This window comes from Canis lupus, chromosome 27 (assembly GCF_048164855.1).
Source record: "Canis lupus baileyi chromosome 27, mCanLup2.hap1, whole genome shotgun sequence".
Lineage (NCBI taxonomy): Eukaryota > Metazoa > Chordata > Mammalia > Carnivora > Canidae > Canis > Canis lupus.
Window position 1 is genome coordinate 30915076 of NC_132864.1, and position 20228 is coordinate 30935303.

Below are 20228 nucleotides of genomic sequence, written 5' to 3' on the forward strand. Positions count from 1 at the left end.
CTGAAGAGAACTAGAATTTACTCAAGAAGTGCCCACAAGAAACTAAGCTCTCATGTTCACATCTGAACTTTAATGCTAAAAGTAACCCTTGATATTATGAAGTAGGCACTATCTTCACCTTACAAAGAACCAAGCCCCCTATCAAGAGTTTTAGCAAAGATTATACATTTGGTAAGCAGAACTCCAATACTCAAACTCACGCTAGCCAGCCTGGCTCTTCACTACCACTTCTCAGGATCATCAGCCCAAGACTGGCCACCCTAAAGCCAGGCTACTGCCCTGAAAATGAGTAGTGGGCCCCCAGCTCTGTATCAGTCACCTCTCACATAGTAGCTCTGGCTTTTTCAGTTTGATAAGGAGATATCCCACCACATCTCATAGCTAACGGAGTCTAGAAGCCAAGTCACAAACAACACATGTAGGAAGTTCTAAAACCACGGTGAAGAAGGTGGGCTCTGAAGTACAAAAGGACTTGTTCAACTCCCAACTTGACTAATTACTTCCTCAGTGTCCACAGACAAGTCCCTCAAGCCTCTTGAGTCTCCATTCACTCAACCACAAAAGTACCTGCCTCACAGGGCTGTTAGAAGGATTATACAGCCAAAACACTTAGCACTGTGCCCAGTTCTCAATTAATGAGACTCCTTCACTATTTCTACCACTTTTCTGATCTCTAGGGAACCCTTTTGTGTACACAGTGCTCTTACAGGGCAACGTGAGACTTCTCTGTTTAGCACTGCAGGCAGAACAAGTTGAGGATGTAATACACACCTAGTAAATTCACCTGACACTTCCTAGCAATTGGTACAGTTATTCCTAAGTGCATAATTAAGACAATTAGAAGCACATCTCATATTAGAAGAGTAAGCTTCCCTCTCAAAGTTTTTGCTTACCTTCCTTCACGGAGGCCGTCCTTCGCCTTGTTCTCTTTCTCCCCTTGTGATCTTCTTCCAGTATCTTATCATCAAAGCCAGTCAGCTCAATGGTTTCAGATTGACTTGTGGGTCCAGCTGAGAACCATTCTGGTTCTTCTTCTGTGTAGGAATCATTTCTTCTTCGCTCACCAAAGACACGCTTACTATCCCCAAACTCCCTCTGGAAAAGTACACAATGCAAGATAAAAAAACAGGTTCTACTTAAGGCGTTTCAACCTGAGTCAAGGTCTTGATGTGTTAGGTAATGGTCAATTGATACTACGATTGATACTGCAGATACTATGCTGCAGACATGGAGCCCCTCCCTGCCCCCAGCACTCTGAGCCTCTTTATCTGGCTGAAGAATGGGCTGTGTTCATCTGGCATCTCAAAATAACCTGCTAGAAATGAAGTGCATATGAAGTCCCTAAGCACATGTGGGGTGAAAAGATCTAGAAGACAAACCCTGAATCGCTTGTCCTTATAGTCTCTCTCTCGGTCTCTGTCTCTCAAGTCCCGCAGCTCCTTATCACTAAGACGGTGATCCTTCTCAAAGGTCCGAGCAGAGATTATCCTCCCACTGCCAATCCTTCGTCCGCCAAGCAGGCGAAGCCCATCATTTTCTTTTTCCAACGGGCTTCCTGAGTGCCGGGAACTAACAGCAGCCGTCACGTGGCAGCCCCCTCCAAAGCTTCGTCTTTGTGGGCTGAGAACAACATCTAAGTCATCTTCTTTCACGCGCTCTCGTGGATCTGGAAAAACACCAGAAAGAGAAAGTTAAGCAAACCAGCAGGGTACTTTTCCTTTCTTGGTAGTATGTCCATGATTAGTGGTGATGAGGGTTTTGGAAGAGTCACCACTGAAACAGGTACAGAATAATGTGCATATTTAAGTAAGACTGAGTCTTTTGCTTTTTCTCTCTGGAGCAATAAATGTACTTCATAATAAATGATTTTCCATGATTGGTCTCCATAATCCCTTTATTTTTGACTAAGGCCTTATCTACATAATTACTAGAAAAATAATTTGCCAATTATAGTAGGTGTATTTGGAAAAAATAACTACCTAAAAAGCTGAAGTGTTTCTTCAAAAAATGGTATTTAACAGGTGGATATCCACATGCAAGAAAATGAACTTGAGGAGCCCCTGGGTGGCTCAGTGTTTGAGTGTCTGCCTTTGGCTCAGGTTGTGATCCTGGGGTCCTGGGATTGAGTCCCACACATCAGGCTCCCCACAAGGAGCCTGCTTACCCTCGCCTCTCTGTGTCTCTCATGAATAAATAAATAAAATCTTAAAAAAGAAAATGAACTTGAATTGATACCTGGTACCACATACAAAATGCAAAATAGATCATAGATCTAAATGATATAAAACTTCTAGAAGAAAATAAAGGAGGAAATCTTTGTGACACTGGGTTAAGCAGAGTTTTCTTAGGCACAACACCATGACCACAATATATTAAATGAAAAAACTGGGCTTGATCAAAATTTAAAACTTCTTTAAAAAGCAAAATAAGATCTAAAGCAAAATAAAATCTAAAGCAAAATGAGATCTTTCAAGGATTTTATTTGACAGAGAGAGAGAGACAGAGAGAGAGAGACAGAGAGAGAGAGACAGAAACAGAGCAAGCGCGTGCACATGCACGCATAAGGAAGGAAAACAGTAGAGGGAGAAAGAGAAGCAGACTCTCTGCTGAGCAGGGAATGTCATGCAGGGCTCCATCCCTGTACCCTGAGATCATTCATGACCTGAGCCATAGGCAGATGCTTAAATTACTGAGCACCCAGGTGCCCCTGAAAGATACTCTTCTAAGAATGCAAAAACAAGCCATAGACTGGAAGAAAATATTTCAAAGTATATCTGATAAAGGAAGGACCTGTATCAGGTACATATAAAAACTCTTCAAAATTAAAACACAATCGGATTAAAAAATGGACAGGGACACTTGGTTGGCTCAATGGTTGAGCATCTGCATTTGGCTTAGGTTGTGATCCCGGAGTCATGGGATTGATCAAGCTCCCCATGGGAAGCCTGCTTCTCCCTTTGCTATGTCTCTGCCTTTCTGTGTCTCTCTTGAATAAATAAAATCTTTAAAAAAAAAAAAAAAGTGGACAAATGCTTTGAACAGAGACTAGAGGATATATGGATGGCAAACAGGCATAAGAAAAGATACTCAACATTATTAGCCATTAGGGAAATGCAAATTAAACCATGATACTATTACACATCTAATAGATTGGCTAAAATCTCAGACTGATCATTCCAAGTGGTGACAAGGATGCAGAATGAGTGAACCTTCATACATTGTTCATACATTGCTGGTGGAAATGTAAAGTGGTATAACCATGTTGGAAAACAGCTTGGCAGTTTCTCAAAACGTTAAACATACATTTACTATAGGACTCGGCCATTCTACCCTTAGGTATTAACTCAAGAGAAAAGAAAGTATACACCCATATAGAGACTTATACATGAATGTTCATAGCAGTTTCGGTTAGTAGTCAAAAGCTAGAAACAGGGATCCCTGGGTGGCATAGCGGTTTAGCGCCTGCCTTTGGCCCAGGGCGCGATCCTGGAGACCCGGGATCGAGTCCCACGTCGGGCTCCCGGTGCATGGAGCCTGCTTCTCCCTCGGCCTGTGTCTCTGCCTCTCTCTCTCTCTGTGACTATCATAAGTAAATAAAAATTAAAAAAAAAAAAAAAAAAAACCTAGAAACAACCCAAATGTCCATTAACAGGATACATGGATAATCCGTGGCAAATTCATAAAACAGACTACTACTAGGCAATAAAAATGAACTATTTATACAACCAACATCATGACCAAATCTTAAAACTACTGAGTGAAAGAAGCCACCCAAAGGGTGCACACTGTAGGATTCCACTTATATTGAATTCTAGTAAATGTAAACTAATTTGTAGCGACAGAAGGCAAATCAATGCTTGCCTGCAGGCGAATGGGGGCGGGGGTGTGTGTGTGGGGGGAGTATGAGGAGGGATTCAGAGGTACCAGGGAACTTTTGGGGGTGATGGAAAAGCTTATTGCTTTGATCATGGTAATGGTTCCAGAGGTGTATGCATCTATCAAAACATCAAATGGTACACATTATGTGTAGTCTATTGTCAATTATACTTCAATAAAGATATGAGAAAATCAAACCTGTCACCACACAAAAATCTTTCCTAGAAAAACCAGAAAACTGAAGTCCAAGTGAGAAAATTCCTTCAAACTTTTCACCAGAAACAGTAACTAAAATGCTATGTACTTTTCCAGAATTTTCACACCATGTCTCCATGTTTTCCAAAAACAAGACACAGTATGGGCGAGTTCTTAATTTACAGCTGAACAACTTAATATTTCTACATATGGACATACCAAAGTCTACGTAACCCATTTCTACCCCTAGACATTGAGTTTGCTTACTAGTTTTCATCATTTAATAAAATCTCTGAGCACATCTTTAATGATTCTCCTAAAATAAATTCTCTGCTCGAGGGATATCACTGCACTAAGTGTACTGTAAGATTGTATAGAAGGATCTTCTATCTCAAACTAGAGTCACCCCTATCTTCTTTGCCCAGTCCCAAATTTGTTTTATAATGGGTTTTCCTCTTATCTCAAAAAAAGTTCTTGCAATAAGTTCCTTGACTAACTTCTATACTGCTAGTCCTCCACTTCACATTTTTTTTTTTTTTTTTTTTTTAAGATTTTTACTTGACACAGAGAGAGGGAGACAGCACATATGGGCACACACAAGTTAAGTAGGCAGAGAAGCAGAGGGAGAGGGAGAAGCAGGCTCCCAGCTGGGCAGAGAGCCTGATGTGAGGCTCAATCCCAGGACCCTGGCATTATGACCTGAGCTGAAGGCAGACAACTGACTGAGCCACCGAAGCACCCCTCTTTTCTGGCTGAAATGGGAAAAAGTATGGAAAACCAAATTTGAGCCCAGTTTCAAACCATATCCAAACCATGTATTCAGACCATAATCCACTATTAAGAATTGTTATTTATTTATTTATTTTTAAAGATTTTTTATTTATTCATGAGAGGTAGAGAGAGAGAGAGAGGGAGGCAGAGACACGGGCAGAGGGAGAAGCAAGCTCCATTCAAGGAGCTCGATGTGGGACTCGATCCCGGGTCTCCAGGATCACGCCCTGGGCCAAAGGTGGAGGTAAACCGCTGAGTCACCAGGGCTGCCCAAGAATTGTTAGATTTATACCAGAGAACTAGTTTCACATATGAGACTAAGCATAACTGGATTTCTAGCACAGCCTTATGCTCACTACCATGCTCCCTTATCATATTCTTACTCTGTTTCTGCTATCAATGAGGGACAGCACTACTTTTAATTCCAAAGCATACAGTCTAATGCTATCTACTTGCCACTGCTCTATATAGGAAAGCTGATTTTTCTCTACGTAGCAGATTGATAAATCAGTTTCCTGATAATGACATTTTCTCTGAATGTCATTTCTCTGATAAAACTCTCAGCGAAGAACGACATTTTCTCTGAATGTCATTTCTCTGATAAAACTCTCAGTGAAGAACGAAACCAGTGACAAAGAAATCTGCAATTCCAAAACTGGTCTCCGACTTAACTTTGCTCTCCAAAACCGCTGCCTCAACTTCTACCTCTCACCTGCTATTCTGCGCACAAGAGAAGGCCGCTCTGCATCCAACTCTTTCTTCAGACTTTCCACTGGCGAGTTCCGCCCTGAAGCTGGGTAGAGAGAGGCATGCCACTTTTCAGGGTCCCAGACACCGTCACTACAAATCAAAAGGTACCAACAGTTAGCACCCAGGAACCACATACGTGGTCTAATTCCTAAATTTCTTTAGGTAGTAAGTTATGGAAACCCCTTTCCAATATAACACTTGTGGTTGCCATCAGAATGGTTATCTCTTTTAAGATGAAAACAAAGAGCTACAGACAGTCCCTGACTTACAGTGGTTTATTTTTTATTTATTTATTTATATTTATTTTTTAATTTTTAAAAATTATTTATTTATTTATAGTCACACAGAGAGAGAGAGGCAGAGACACAGGCACAGGGAGAAGCAGGCTCCATGCACCGGGAGCCCGACGTGGGATTCGATCCCGGATCTCCAGGATCGCGCCCTGGGCCAAAGGCAGGCGCTAAACCGCTGCACCACCCGGGGTTCCCACTTACAGTGGTTTAACTCAAGACGGTTCTACCTTGCAAAGGTACACATTCAGTAGAAACTGTATTTTTTTTTTTTTTTTTTTTGAAAATGTGCTTTGGGGGATCCCTGGTGGCTCAGCGGTTTAGTGCCTGCCTTTGGCGCAGGGCACGATCCTGGAGTCCTGAGATCGAGTCCCACGTCGGGCTCCTGGCATGGAGCCTGCTTCTCCCTCCTCCTGTGTCTCTGCCTCTCTATCATAAATAAATAAATCTTAAAAAAAAAAAGAAAGAAAAAGAAAATGTGCTTTGAATTTTGAAAGTTTGATCTTTTCCCAGGCTATCAACATCTGATACAATAACCTCTCGTGATGCTGCACAATGGCCGTGAGCTGTAGCTCCCAATCGGCCACTGAGAACCCAAGGGTAAACCACACCATTCTGTACCCAACTATTCTGTGTTTTACTTTCAATACAGTATTCAGTAAGTTATAAGATATTCAACACTATTATAAAATAGGCTTTGTGTTAGGGTGATTTTGCCCAACAGTAGGCTAGTCTAAGTGTTCTGAGCACTTTTAAGATAGCTAGGGTAAGCTATGATGTTCAACAGGCCAGATGTATTAAATGCATTTTTGACTAAATATTTTCAACTTATGATGGGTTTACTGGAACATACCCTACCGTATGCTGAGGAAGATCTGTATTAATCCAATAATATTTTGTTGTTTTTCATACAACACCAATAGTCAAAGGTGAGTCTGTGGTTTGTGTATGAATGAAACATGAGACCACAAACCCTGGGGTGCATGGGGAGTATAGTAACCATGCCTGTCCTACAGAAAGAAGATGCTCCATGAATATTGGCTGGGTTACTGAAGGAAAAAAAAACCAGTTGACTGAAGATTAGTATACAGGAGGGAGAAAAAGCTCTCACTTGAAGTAGCTCCTGGAATGCTTGATATTTTACTTTTCCAGAATTTCTATGCATAGTCTGTTTTTCCCCACAGGCAGAACAGACAGCACTCAAGAACATAAAAATGTGTGATGTGGCTGAGTGAAGTAAGTCAGTCGGAGAAGGACAAACATTATATGTTCTCATTCATTTGGGGAATATAAGTAATAGTGAAAGGGAATATAAGGGAAGGGAGAAGAAATGTGTGGGAAATATCAGAAAGGGAGACAGAACGTAAAGACTGCTAACTCTGGGAAACGAACTAGGGGTGGTAGAAGGGGAGGAGGGCGGGGGGTGGGAGTGAATGGGTGACGGGCACTGGGGGTTATTCTGTATGTTGGTAAATTGAACACCTATAAAAAATAAATTAAAAAAAATTTTTAACCTCAAAAAAAAAAAAAGAATAGGATTGGGTGGAGACTTTCAACAGAATAGTGCAATGTCCAGGTGTTTTCAGTTGAGGATACTCTAAATTCATTTTAACATGGATTTTTTTGATATCTCATTTTTTTTTTGCCATCTCACAATCTCAAGTTGTGTTTGTAAGAGTCAAATAGCAAGTGTATAAGTAAAAGCAGCAACATAAATACTTTCCAGTGAGATACATTTCAATAACTTTGTTTGGTAAGATTCATATTTATCATTAAAAAATGTAATAAAATAAAAAAATGTGTGATATGGGTTCTATTTTGTTACTCCCTAATAATAAGGTGGCAGAGTGCGCAGAGCAGAAGTTCTAGAGTCCGATGATCTGAGATGGAATTCTAGTTTTGCCGTCACCACCAGGGACATCCTGGACAAGTTAATAAGCTATATCCTTGAACTCTTCTTTTGAAAGGACTTCACAACCCCCAGATCAGATCAGGCTGTGCTAAACACTATTAGGGTACTCTGTACTTGTCCTTCACAGCCTGTAATGATGGTAATGATAAACTCTTGAGTATTTGTATCCTTCCACAGACCAATGCTCCATTAAGGCAGTATTTGATAGCATCTGACACAGTATTTGCCACAAAGCAGCAGGTACTGACTAAACATTTTTTAGGATTTTATTTATTTATGAAAAACAGAGAGACAGAGACAGAGACACAACACAGGCAGAGGGAAAAGCAGGCTCCATGCGGGAAGTCCGATGTGGGACTTGATCCTGGGGCTCTGGGACCATGCCCTGATCCAAACATAGATGCTGAACCGCTGACCCACCCAGGCGTCCCTACCGACTAAACATTTCTGGAATAATTGAGTCAACCTCTCAATCTCAAACTCCTCACAATAAAGGAGATATTACCCATCTTCTGGTGTGGTTGTGAGGATTACCTGGAATTTAAGAATCAAATTTTAATTCTGAGAAGAGAAATACTGGGATGGGAAGCTCTTTCCTCTTATTTTTCATTACTATTAATAGCATGTCTCCATTTCAGAATAAAAGTGGATATGTGTACCCTAATAAATTTTATTTTATGCCAAGAAGAAATAGTTGTAACAAGAAAATTCAACTTGAAGCATAAAAAAGATGGACAGTTTTATGAAAAATAAACAAAAAACTCCCAGCTTATCTGAGACTCATGAAAAAATCCTAACCAACTGGAACAGCCATTATTCAAATACCATCTTCATCAGGGGAATGAAAGTGGTGAAGAATTGAGACTTAGCAACCTTTTGAAGAGAAGATATACAAATAAAAATAGTATGTCCTATTCAGCTAAGAAATTAAATATAATACACTTTATATGTTAAAAATGTGGGCCATATGAACCATCTACCTTGATATTTAAGAAATAACCTTAAAGTCTTAAGGTGACCATAACGAGTGCAATATAGGGTTATTGTAAAGATTTTCAGACCATAATTTAGCTCTATTCTTCTCAAACCAAAGCCTTCTAACCTCTTATAAAGCAGCCCAAGATGCAAAAGAGCTAATCTGAATAGCTGAATGGGTTTTTTGGCTAGGGGTAGGGAGTGGGATGGAGTAATGCCACAAGGCTCAGAAACCTCCTGATCAGCCAACGCAGGGCAGGCCCTTGAAGGAACCTCAAAGAACAGTGCAAATACTACTACCGCCAGCAGAGACCCCGAAGGGACTCCTGTGTTTTTGACTATGTGCCTGGAGGGACTCCTGTGTTCAAGTCTTAATCCTCCTTTTTGACTATGTGCCTCTGACCAACTTCTTTTCTTTCTTTTTTTTTTTTTTTAAAGATTTTATTTATTTATTCATGAGAGACACAGAGAGAGAGAGAGAGAAAGGCAGAGACACAGGCAGAGGGAGAAGCAGGCTCCATGCAGGGAGCCTGACGTGGAACTCGATCAGGATCATGCCCTGGGCTGAAGGTGGCGCTAAACCGCTGAGCCACCCGGGCTGCTCCCAACTCATTTTCCAACTTTAGTTCCATCATCAGTTCATTGAAAGGGAGTTGGTTTAGTTGTCCTTAGAGTCCCATGAAGCTCAACTTTTTGAATAGTTTAAAAGCTAATTAATAATAAAACTGATGAAGACAATGCAGTAACGTGCTACTTAGTCCACAGTTTATTTGTGATGTATTTGTGCAGGAGCCCAAAGTCATTATCCCGGAAATCTCTCCACTCATCATTCCAACAAAAAACTCCAAAACAATTCCTAAATTACCAAGTTTGGTGTAACAAGAAGTTGACTAGAAGGAGCATACCCCTCCCCCTGCCCCCTTACCTGTCATATTTTTCAGAGAGGCATGATGGTCTTTGTTTGGAATGAGGGCGTTCTTTTATATCCAAGAGCTCCTCCTACAAAAAGAAACCAAAAAAAAAAAAAAAAAAGAAAACAAATGGTAATTTTGAAAAATATTTCTCATGCCATATATTTTCAACTTATATTTGTTGTAATGACTGGACTATCTATCTTAAGCATGTTACACGGTTCTTATTTATTTATACTTTGACTTAGTCCAGAATTCTTGATTCTTACAAGAAGCACCTCAGGCAGAATTGGGAAATAACTTCATAGTGATCACTTTTTCTTGCTAAAACACAATTCTCCCATAAATTGCTTACCATCCAATAACGTAAATAGAGTCTACAACACTGAATGCTCATCGAGGTATAGAAGCTTCAGGCTTAAATAAAACCTCCAGTTAATCTTAATATTCTTAAATGCAATAGATGCCAATTTACAAGCAGATAGATTTTTAAATGTAAAGTTGCAAGAAAACAAAGCACCAAAAACATCCATTTACCTGTTTTGATTTGCCTGTTAACATTTTCTCCCATTTACTTCAGAATTTGGGCTCTCTATACCCCCCTTTTTTCCCCCTAAAGCCACAGGAAGAGTAAATTGTGAAAAGTCATGGTCCTTTACCTCCAAATATTTCAGTGCTTATTTCTCAAGAATGAGGGTATTCTTTCATAGTCTCTTGTCCAATTTCTTTTTTTTTTTTTATTTTATTTTTTTTATTTTTTTATTTTTTCTCTTGTCCAATTTCATGAGAGAATTAAGCTCTACAGAAAATAATTTGAGTGACTAGTTTTCCATTCTTCCAAGGATTATACTTGGCCAGTATCAGTGTAGATGCACAGAGGAGAAGCAAATCCATTACATACAACATATATCTTAGGGCATAAGGGCTTACTTTTGTAGAACCTGGTTGAGAAGGGCTACCAGTTTTATAAAATTAGTTACTAATATTACTTTTATCCTAACCTACCCCTCCAGATTCCGATTTGTCAACTGACCCAATGTCCTTTATATTGCTTTAGCCTCCAACAAAGGATCCAGTCTAGAATCAGATATTGTCATATTTCTTTGGAATCTCTACAATTTCTTTTTTTTCTTTTTAAAGATTTTATTTATTTATTCATGAGAGACACAGAGAGAGAGAGAGAGGCAGAGACAGGCAGAGGGAGAAGCAGGCTCCATGCAGGGAGCCCGACGCGGGACTCGATCCCGGGTCTCCAGGATCACGCCCTGGGCCGAAGGTGGCGCCAAACCGTTAAGCCCCCCGGGCTGCCCAATCTCCACAATTTCTTTCAGGTTTTAGTACATTGACATTTCAAAGGATACAGCCTACTTCCCTCCCCCCGCCCCCCAAGAGAACATTATTCATTTGCAGTTTAATGTTTCCTCATGACTACACTGAGGCTAAGCATCCACGGAATACTAACCTCAGAGATGTTGAGTCCATCTCCAAGCATCACCTCTGGACATCGATGACATCCATCTAGCTTTTAGTAGTGATGCTGATTTTGACCAAATGGTCAGGTTGTTCTCCAGTTTCTCTGATGTTCAGTTACTACTTTCCTACTTGCAATTAGTGTGTGATCCGTGGGGGAGACTACAAATATCTGGATCTTCATCAAAATTTCCCCTGAATTTAGCACCTAATGATGGATTTTGCCCCAAACAATCCTGATTTCCCAATTCTAGGCCTCTCTCTCCATATTTACTAGTCAGCAGTTGGCATTTCACTGAGAGGGAAAACACAACGCCCCCTTCCCCCCAATGTATTTACCTATTATTGGCACGGGCTCACAGATTCCTAGTTTTTCCAGTGGTATCTAATTCATTCATAACCTTAATTATTTGGGGGTTTAAATTGCAAGCCTCTTCAAGGTGGTTCCTGTGTCCTCTGGACATGCCCTATCATTTTTTAAAAAGCACTTCCTCACTCTGTCTTATCTTACTCATCCTAGCCCTACTGTCAGCCATTTCTTGGAGAAATTGGAGTTCCTTTAAGTGAAGAATGGTACAGAAACCAAAGTCTGGGAACTAGATATCCTCATCTGCTTCTCAGTCCTTTGAGCAGAGCTGGGAAATACATGCAATTACCCATGCATACATATACACATACACACACATGTGTTTACACATATCTGCTCATACATGTGCATAGACACAAAAAGCCATGGCCTCCTGTTATTTACATTTCAACAATTTCATAATAAAGTATAAAAGGCAATTCCCAACCCTTTAGTGCATAAAATGCTACAACTGCTGCACATAAAAGTATGTGACTGTGGTGTCTGTTTGATACCCCCATCACAGGCCTCACAGCAGAATGCTACTCTATTCCCATATCTTAGTATAAATATAAGCAAATAGATTTACTCTTAGCCTACAGGAATCATTGCACATAAGCATGCCATGAGTTTACTCAGTGTCTTTAGACATTTGAAGGATCTAAATATTTTCCGATATCAAAATGCCCTAGGACCAGATGACATTTTAGTTTCAAAACAAGCATATCAATCATCTGCATTTTTTTAATCATCTGCATTTTTTAAAGGATTTATGAATTATGCATTTTTAGTTGGGAAGAAATACCTAGAAAAATTTAGAAGTCTGAGATAAACAGAATTCCAAATACAAGAAAGTATCTAGAGACTGCCCAAAATTCTGAAAACAAAACAAAAAACTGTCAAATGACCTAAAACCCAGAAATCACTAGTCAAGAGAGTCCAGTGAAATCTGCAGGACAGTGTCAGTGGTGCAGGGTGGAGGGAGGGTAGTTGGACCAACAGTAGTTATAACGATACTAAATATTACAATACAGAAATCCTGAGGACAGGAAGGCTTAAAACATATTCCAGTAGAAACAGGAAGGACCTTGTAATATAGGAAATATTTATACATACACTACAGGAAAAAATATTGCAAAGCAATTTTCTATTAGAAGCAACCCAAAGATTATTTCAGACGAGATCGGGTGCGTTCAGGGTGGTATGGCTGTATTCCCTTTTCCTTACCACCCTCAAATCCAAATATTAAATGAAGAAACCTTATTATACTATTAAACCAAGAGCAACATATTTTAACCTTAAATATGTATACTCTCAATATATAAAAGTTACTAAATAATAAGGCTTTGTTTGAATCTTTTAACTCCCAAAGATAATAGAGAGCCCAGGTGATGGGTGTCTTCTATTACTACTACACCTGTTTGCTGAATCTAACAATTTTATTTCGGAGTCAACTGGAAAAGACTAACATTTTAACATAGCCATAAAACACGGATGACCAAATGTTCTTCTATTCATGGGGACCAAAAAAAATATTTTCACAAGGGTTAACAGTCTTACAAAAAGGGAAATGGGGAGACTAAGGAGAAATGACAATTCTATTTAATGTGGAATCCCAAACGAGATCCTGGGACAGAAAAAGAACATTAGGCAAAAACTAAGGACAGGTGAATAAAATGTGAACTTTAGTTAATAACAATGTATCAACATTGCTAACTGTAACATATATCATCTATTAATAGGGAAAACTCTACTATGTTCCCATGTTTTCTACAAATCTCACACTGTTCTAAAAAAATAAAGTTTACTTCTACCTCATACTATATACAAAAATGAACTAGAAAGATTTCAAAGACCTAGACATAAGAGTTCTAAGTATAAAACTCCTAGAAGAAAATGCAGGTGTAAAAAGTTCATGACCTCAGAATAAGCAATGTTTCTTAACTGGGACACTGAAAAAGCATAAGCAACCAAACGAAAAAAAAAAAAGATATGGTGGACTTTTAAGTTTATGAACTTTTGTTCTTCAAGTGACTATCAAGAAAGTGAAAAGCCAACCCACAGAACAGGAAAAAATATTTACAAATCAGGGTCTGGTGTCTAGAATATGGAGAGAACGTGTACAACTCAAAAACACAGCAAAACAACCCAATTTACAAACAGGTAAAAGATTTCAATAGATTTTTCTCCAAAGAAGATACACAAAAATGGCCAGCAAGCACATCAAAGATATTCAAAATCATTAGTCATTAAGGAAATACAAGTCAAAACCACAGTGAGATGCCACTTCATGTGTACAAAGATGGCTATTAGAAAAAAGGGGGACTGGGTGGCTCAGTGGTTGAGCATCTGCCTTTGGCTCAGGGTGTGATCCTGGAATCCTGGGATCGAGCCCCACATCAGGCTTCCTGCATGGAGCCTGCTTCTCCTTCTGCCTATGTCTCTGCCTCTTTGTCTCTCATGAATAAATAAAATCTTTAAAGTAAAAAATTAAAAAAAATAAAAAAAGGGGAAAATAACAAATATGGACAAGGATGTAGAGAAAACCGGAACCTTTGTGCATGGTTAATGGGAATGTAAAACAGTGTAGCTCCTGTGGAAAAAGGGGCAATTTCTCAAAAAGTTAAGCACATTTTACTCTATTACCCAGCAATTCCATTCCTAGGTATATATCAAAAGGAACTGAAAAAATTAAGTCCACACAAATGCTCATAGCGGCACTATTCACAATAGCAAAAAAAAAAAAAAAAAAAAAAAAAAAAAAAAAAAGGAACAACCCTGTATGCCCATCAACTGATCAACAAAATGTGATAAACCCATACAATAGATTATTTGGCAACAAAAAGGAATAAAGTGCTGATATATGCTATAATACAAACCTTGAAAACATGATGTTAAGTGAAAGAAGCCAGACAAAAAAGGCCATGTACACTACGATTCTAAACGCAAAGTTTGGAAAAGGTAAATCCCTGGAGTCAAAAAGTAGATTAATGCCTGCCAGAGGCTGGGGAAAGGGGATAACAGGAGTGACTACTAATGGGTACAGAGTTTGAGGTGATGAAAATATTCTAGAATTAGAGAATAGTAATGGCTGTATAACTTCGTAAATTTACTGACCACCACTGAATGGTACACTTTTAAAGAGGCGAATTTTATATGAACTATATCTTAATAAAAATTATTTTTTGGGATTCCCTGGGTGGTTCAGTGGTTTGGCGCCTGCCTTTGGCCCAGGGCGCGATCCTGGAGTCCCGGGATCGAGTCCCACGTTGGGCTTCTGGCATGGAGCCTGCTTCTCCCTCTGCCTGTGTCTCTGCCTCTCTCTCTCTCTCTCTGTGTGTCTATCATAAATAAATAAATCTTTAAAAAAATTATTTTTTTTGTTGTAATAAAAATTATTTTTAAGTAAACTATAAGGTATTGTTACCAGAGGTTAGTATTTTATTTAATTTTTCTTACAGACTTACTGCTCTAATCATAGATTGATGAATGCTAACAACCCTCAGACAGGAGTTGCTCAGTTGGTAAAAATGTTTTTATTTTTTTACCCTCCCATATTATTCCTGTTTTATTTGTTGACTTTATATGTTTGGCATATAGTAGATATGAATAAACATCCCAGCAATTGATTGTACAACAGGCCTATAAAAGCACAGGGTAGGGATCCCTGGGTGGCGCAGCGGTTTGGCACCTGCCTTTGGCCCAGGGCGCGATCCTGGAGACCCCGGATCGAATCCCACATCAGGCTCCCGGTGCATGGAGCCTGCTTCTCCCTCTGCCTGTCTCTGCCTCTCTCTCTCTCTCTCTCTCTGTGACTATCATAAATAAATAAAAATTAAAAAAAAAAATTAAAAAAAAAAAAAAAAAAGCACAGGGTAGAGGAGGTAGCCAGTTGTACACACTGGCATTAACCATGCCAGCAGCACAAATGGTGCTGCCAACGAAGTGCTAATGGCTGAAACAGCCCACCTGTTTATAGAGGATAAAGAGCCATTTTCTTTGGTAACACACTGACAACTGGGAAAACAATAGTTCTTGAATAGTAAAAGCTGCTGGGAATAACTTTAAACATCTAGGTAAAACTATACTTACTATTCTTGAAAGCAGAGCTTCTTAAACCAATTTCATGGCTTCAACGAAACCATATGCAAAAAACTTGTGCATTTCTGCAATTTCTGCAGTGAGTATTCATACCTTCAAGAAATCTCCAATGGACCCCACAGAGGGTAAGAAGCAGGGTTTTAAATGTATGTTTCTGAAATGTGGCCCAAAGTCCACTTGGACATTTAGGGACAATGAGAGGCCCTCTTTATGGGGTTTAGAGAGTTAAATCTGTTACCTTTCATCAATGTCTGAAATTGCTTAAGATGATATCCCAGGCTAAGAAGGTTCCCCACATAAGTGGGGAATAGAGAAACTATGCACTAATACAAAAATTGCTCTTTTCATAGCTTTTGAAACATTTCCTGTTGCCAGGCTCTGTATCTAGCATATGCAGATTACTCTTGGCCCCAGCCTCATGGCTCTCCAGTCTCTCAAGAGAAGTGTTCCTGAACTTGCCATCATATCAAGAGCACTTAAAAGCAAGCAATATTCCTGAAAAAGCACCCCTTTGGGATATTTTCAAAGAAAACCTTCAACTTTGGCTAAAGGCAAAATACATGGAACATGCCCACTGAGCTGGGAATGCTCCTTCCCTATGAATAGTCCAGAAGGGAATAGATTACCCTTGTGTAGAGTTCTAAGAACCCACAGGAACTTACTAATTATAAAAAAAAATTCACTACAATCACCATCTTGACAAGAAAAGAGTTAATATCTGAAACCTTATTTTTTGCACAGGTTTTAAAACCTGACTAGGTAAGAATAAACTACTAATTGCCCAAGAGCAACACAGCCAAAAAAAGTATAAACATTTTCTTAGTTTTAGCAGCCTTCCTTAAAAGAAAATTTGTCGAGGCTCCCAAAACAATCTATTTGGGACCTACTAATATGTACACCCACTTTTAGTGATTAGTATTAAAGTAGAAAGGAAATGAATCTGACTATAAGCCCAAAACAACAGTGGTTAAAATCCACATCCAGTTTCCTGTTGCAGAAATTCCACGGAGAAGCAGCTATGCATTCTGATGACATTCTGACACTATAAAAGAATTTCACATGAGTCACTCACATAAGATGAAAGGGAAATATTCTTTACCTTTGTAAGTTGAATTCAATTCATAAGAGTAAAAAGCTCAACTTTTAAAAAATTCACAGATGTTTTGTAAAAAACCCAAAGTTTTATTTCATTCTTAGTAGTCAAAGCACTCTAGGAATGACCTAGTACCTTACCTCTGTGTGTGTGTGTGTGTGTGTGTGTGCGCGCGCGCGCGCGCACGCGCGCGCGCCCAGCTCTTCCTAAAGAAGGCAAATGTCCCCAGAGCAGTGTTTGGGTTGGGTCATCTGCCTTTGACCTCCTATCCCAGTCCCCACCCTCCACACACCCAGTAGCATTGGGGTTGGTCATCAAGCTCTTAGATGGTTGCTGACTGACCAGATATTCATTCTGCTGAGTCAGACGACTTTTCTGAAAGGATTAGAAAGCTGTTAAAAATAGATCACAACAGGGTAATGGTACCCTCAGATGATAGCCAATGCAATGGTGAACTAACAACATAGAGAGTACATGGGATACATTATACCATCCCCCATTAATGTTTGTTGCTATGGGCACCATTTAGAACAGCTCTTATAGAGAGATCAGAATTTGAACGATCCTGCAGAACTGTTAAGCAGAATTTCACACCTGGATTCATCTAAGCATCTAACGGTGGCTGATTTGATGCAAAGACTTTCTTCTATTAAAAGATCTGAAACTAAGGAAATGGAAACGGGGAAAAAAGTGTTTTCTCTGTTGATCTGGCCAACACAATAAAAATAAACTTTGGCTTTTAAATGTGTTTATACAACTCATAAAAACAATATAAAATGTTAAGTAGGTAAACACTAGAAGAAATTTAGGAAAACCATTTTCAGGGTAGTAGCATTACATATTCAATAGGGCTTTCTAGTTTCATATTATTATTATTATTTTAAAGATTTATTTATTCATGAGAGACACAGAGAGAGAGGCAGAGACATAGGCAGAGGGAAAAGCAGTCTCCTTGCAGGGAGCCTGACGTGGGACTCAATCCTGGATCCTGGGATCAGGCCCTGAGCCGAAGGCAGACGTTCAACCACTGAGCCACTCGGGTGTCCCACTAGTTTCATATTAAAATCTAAATGGTTACTGTGACATTTAAAAAATAAGCATCTTGATCTAAAGTTGGTATCTAAAGAAGGCTGTATCATTTCTACATCATAAACAGTTTTCAGCACTTACCGTATGCCAGCCACTTTTCTAAGCGCTTGGTGTGCATTTTCTCATTTATTCCCCACAAAAATTCTATGAGGTTGGGATGCCTGGGTGGCTCAATTGGTTAAGCGTCTACCTTCAACTCAGGTCATGATCTCTGGGTCCTGAGATCAGGCTTCTTGCTCAGCAGGGAGTCTGCTTCTCTCTCTCTCTCCTTCCTACTGCTTATTCTCACTCAAATAAGACCTTTAAATAAGATAAAATCCTATGAAGTAGATACTACTCCACCCACATTCTACAAAGGAAGAAGATGAGAATCAGAGAAGCTAAGTGTATGGCTGAAGGCCACACAGAGTAAGTAAGTGGTAAAGTAGGGGATCCTAAACCAGGCAGTAGTGGGTCTCCATGCCCCTTATCCTCTCCTCTTCACTACTTCTCTTGAGAGGACAAGGGAAGGTGTCCTGCACCTGTCACTCAGGGTTGGGTTTGTCCTTGTCCAGTGGGACTACTGGGAATCCTGAATCAAACTGCCACATGCTTGGGCAGGCTGCCCTTAAGCCAGCCTCCATTCATAGCACCCTTTCCTGAATCAAAGGTCCTATCCACAAATTTCTATGTTAAAGGTTCCAGTTGTAAAATGACCGATTCCTTATCTAGCTAGAAGTTCCCACAATGAGCAAGTAGGAGAGGATACTCATGGGGGCAATAGCCCTGGATCCCAACTTTTCAAGATGACGTGAAATTGAAACAGGTAGTAAACAGCAATTAGAAGACACTATCGGGATCCCTGGGTGGCGCAGCGGTTTGGCGCCTGCCTTTGACCCAGGGCGCGATCCTGGAGACCCGGGATCGAATCCCACATCGGGCTCCCGGTGCATGGAGCCTGCTTCTCCCTCTGCCTGTGTCTCTGCCTCTCTCTCTCTCTCTCTCTGTGTGACTATCATAAAAATAAATAAATAAATTAAATAAAATAAAAAAAAAAAAAAAAGAAGACACTATCTATGGTATTGCCAGCCGACCCCCTCTAAGAACTTCCAGTTAGCTAGGTTTTCTGAACGGCTAAAACATCATACTGTATGATTTTTCTTACCATGATTCTCCCTTCCCAATATGCATCTTTATGTTAGCTTAAGAAGTTTGTAGCAAAATAGGTCACTGAAATGCCACCTGTTAGAGGTTACCTCTCAACTCAATTTTTGAAAAATATCTATGAAGTTATCAAATGAGATCTCTGTATACTTAAATCTGACTATCTGACTACTGACTTCAATCTAGGATTTAAATTCTACTTCCTCTTTTCTCAGAGGCTGGACTTCAGTCCTGCAACTGATTCTTTCCAAGAAGGCTAGAATTACTTAAATCCATCCACTTCAGGTGCTTGTCTATTTTTTTAATGGTTGTAAAGCAAAGACATAACCATGGCTGTATCACTGTAACTAACCGCCCATCTGCTACAGATCAGGGTGGACTCCTCTGAAGATCCCTACAGACACTGATGACTAAAATGGTGCCAATTTATAACTAGTCAAGGCAATGAAAAGCACACATGAAATTAAACTCAGATAATCCAATGCCAACTCTTTAGCTGGTAGATCTAACATGTATGATTAACACTGGTCAGCATCAAACTGAATGTTATGAGTGTCTCCTTTTATACCCTGTTCAACTGGCAGGTAATAACACTGAATAAGGAATTAGTGGCAAGATACAGGAGCAAAGGAGGAACAGCACCAAGAATGTATACTCTAAGAGCAGTCTGTCCATTCAAAGAAGAATGTGGATCTGAATAGTGGAACAGCCCAAAGCATTTCTACTCTGTATTTGAAGCAGAAGATGGTATCATTAACAGTAGGTACTACACCTTAAGAATAGGTATAACAAGGACCTCTGATGAAGGTAAGTTAATGGGTCCCAAAGTTTTCCCATTAATAAGCATGACCATCTCATCTTGCTTTCTAAACCAATGGCTCTCAAATTTGAATTAGAGTCAGAATTCCCTGAAAGATTTAATACATGTGGATGCTGGGCTCTACCTCTAGAGTCTGATCTAATACCACCGAAATGGGGCCTGAGATTTAATATTTCTAACAGGGTACCAGGTGGTGCTAAATGCTAGTTTAGGGACCATTCTTTGAGAACCACTGTCTAAAGACATTTTTTTAAAGATTTATTTATTTATTCATGAGAGACAGAGAGAAAAGTGGCACAAAGACAGAGGGAGAAAGCAGGCTCCATGCAGTCCCCAACATGGGACTCGATCCCAGGTCTCCAGGATCACACCCTGGGCCAAAGGCAGCGCTAAACCGCTGAGCTACCCAGGCTGCCTAAGACATTTTTAATCTATGATTTTTAGGTGAGATCTCACTCTGTAGCCTCCATAAGTCCTTCAACGTAA

The 20228-nt window shown here is 39.7% G+C and overlaps 1 protein-coding gene across 15 annotated transcripts in view; it reads right to left on the reverse strand.

Annotated features, from left to right (window-relative positions):
- Positions 1-20228, reverse strand: part of EIF4ENIF1 (eukaryotic translation initiation factor 4E nuclear import factor 1) — a 48365-nt gene that overhangs the window by 24537 nt on the left and 3600 nt on the right. For all 15 annotated transcript variants that reach the window (XM_072803328.1, XM_072803326.1, XM_072803322.1 and 12 more), the window contains exons 3-6: positions 9695-9768; positions 5555-5682; positions 1380-1666; positions 894-1095 (exon numbers count right to left, since the gene is read on the reverse strand). In XM_072803328.1, coding sequence (XP_072659429.1) covers positions 894-1095; positions 1380-1666; positions 5555-5682; positions 9695-9768 — 691 coding nt within the window. The remainder of the gene's footprint in view (positions 1-893; positions 1096-1379; positions 1667-5554; positions 5683-9694; positions 9769-20228) is intronic.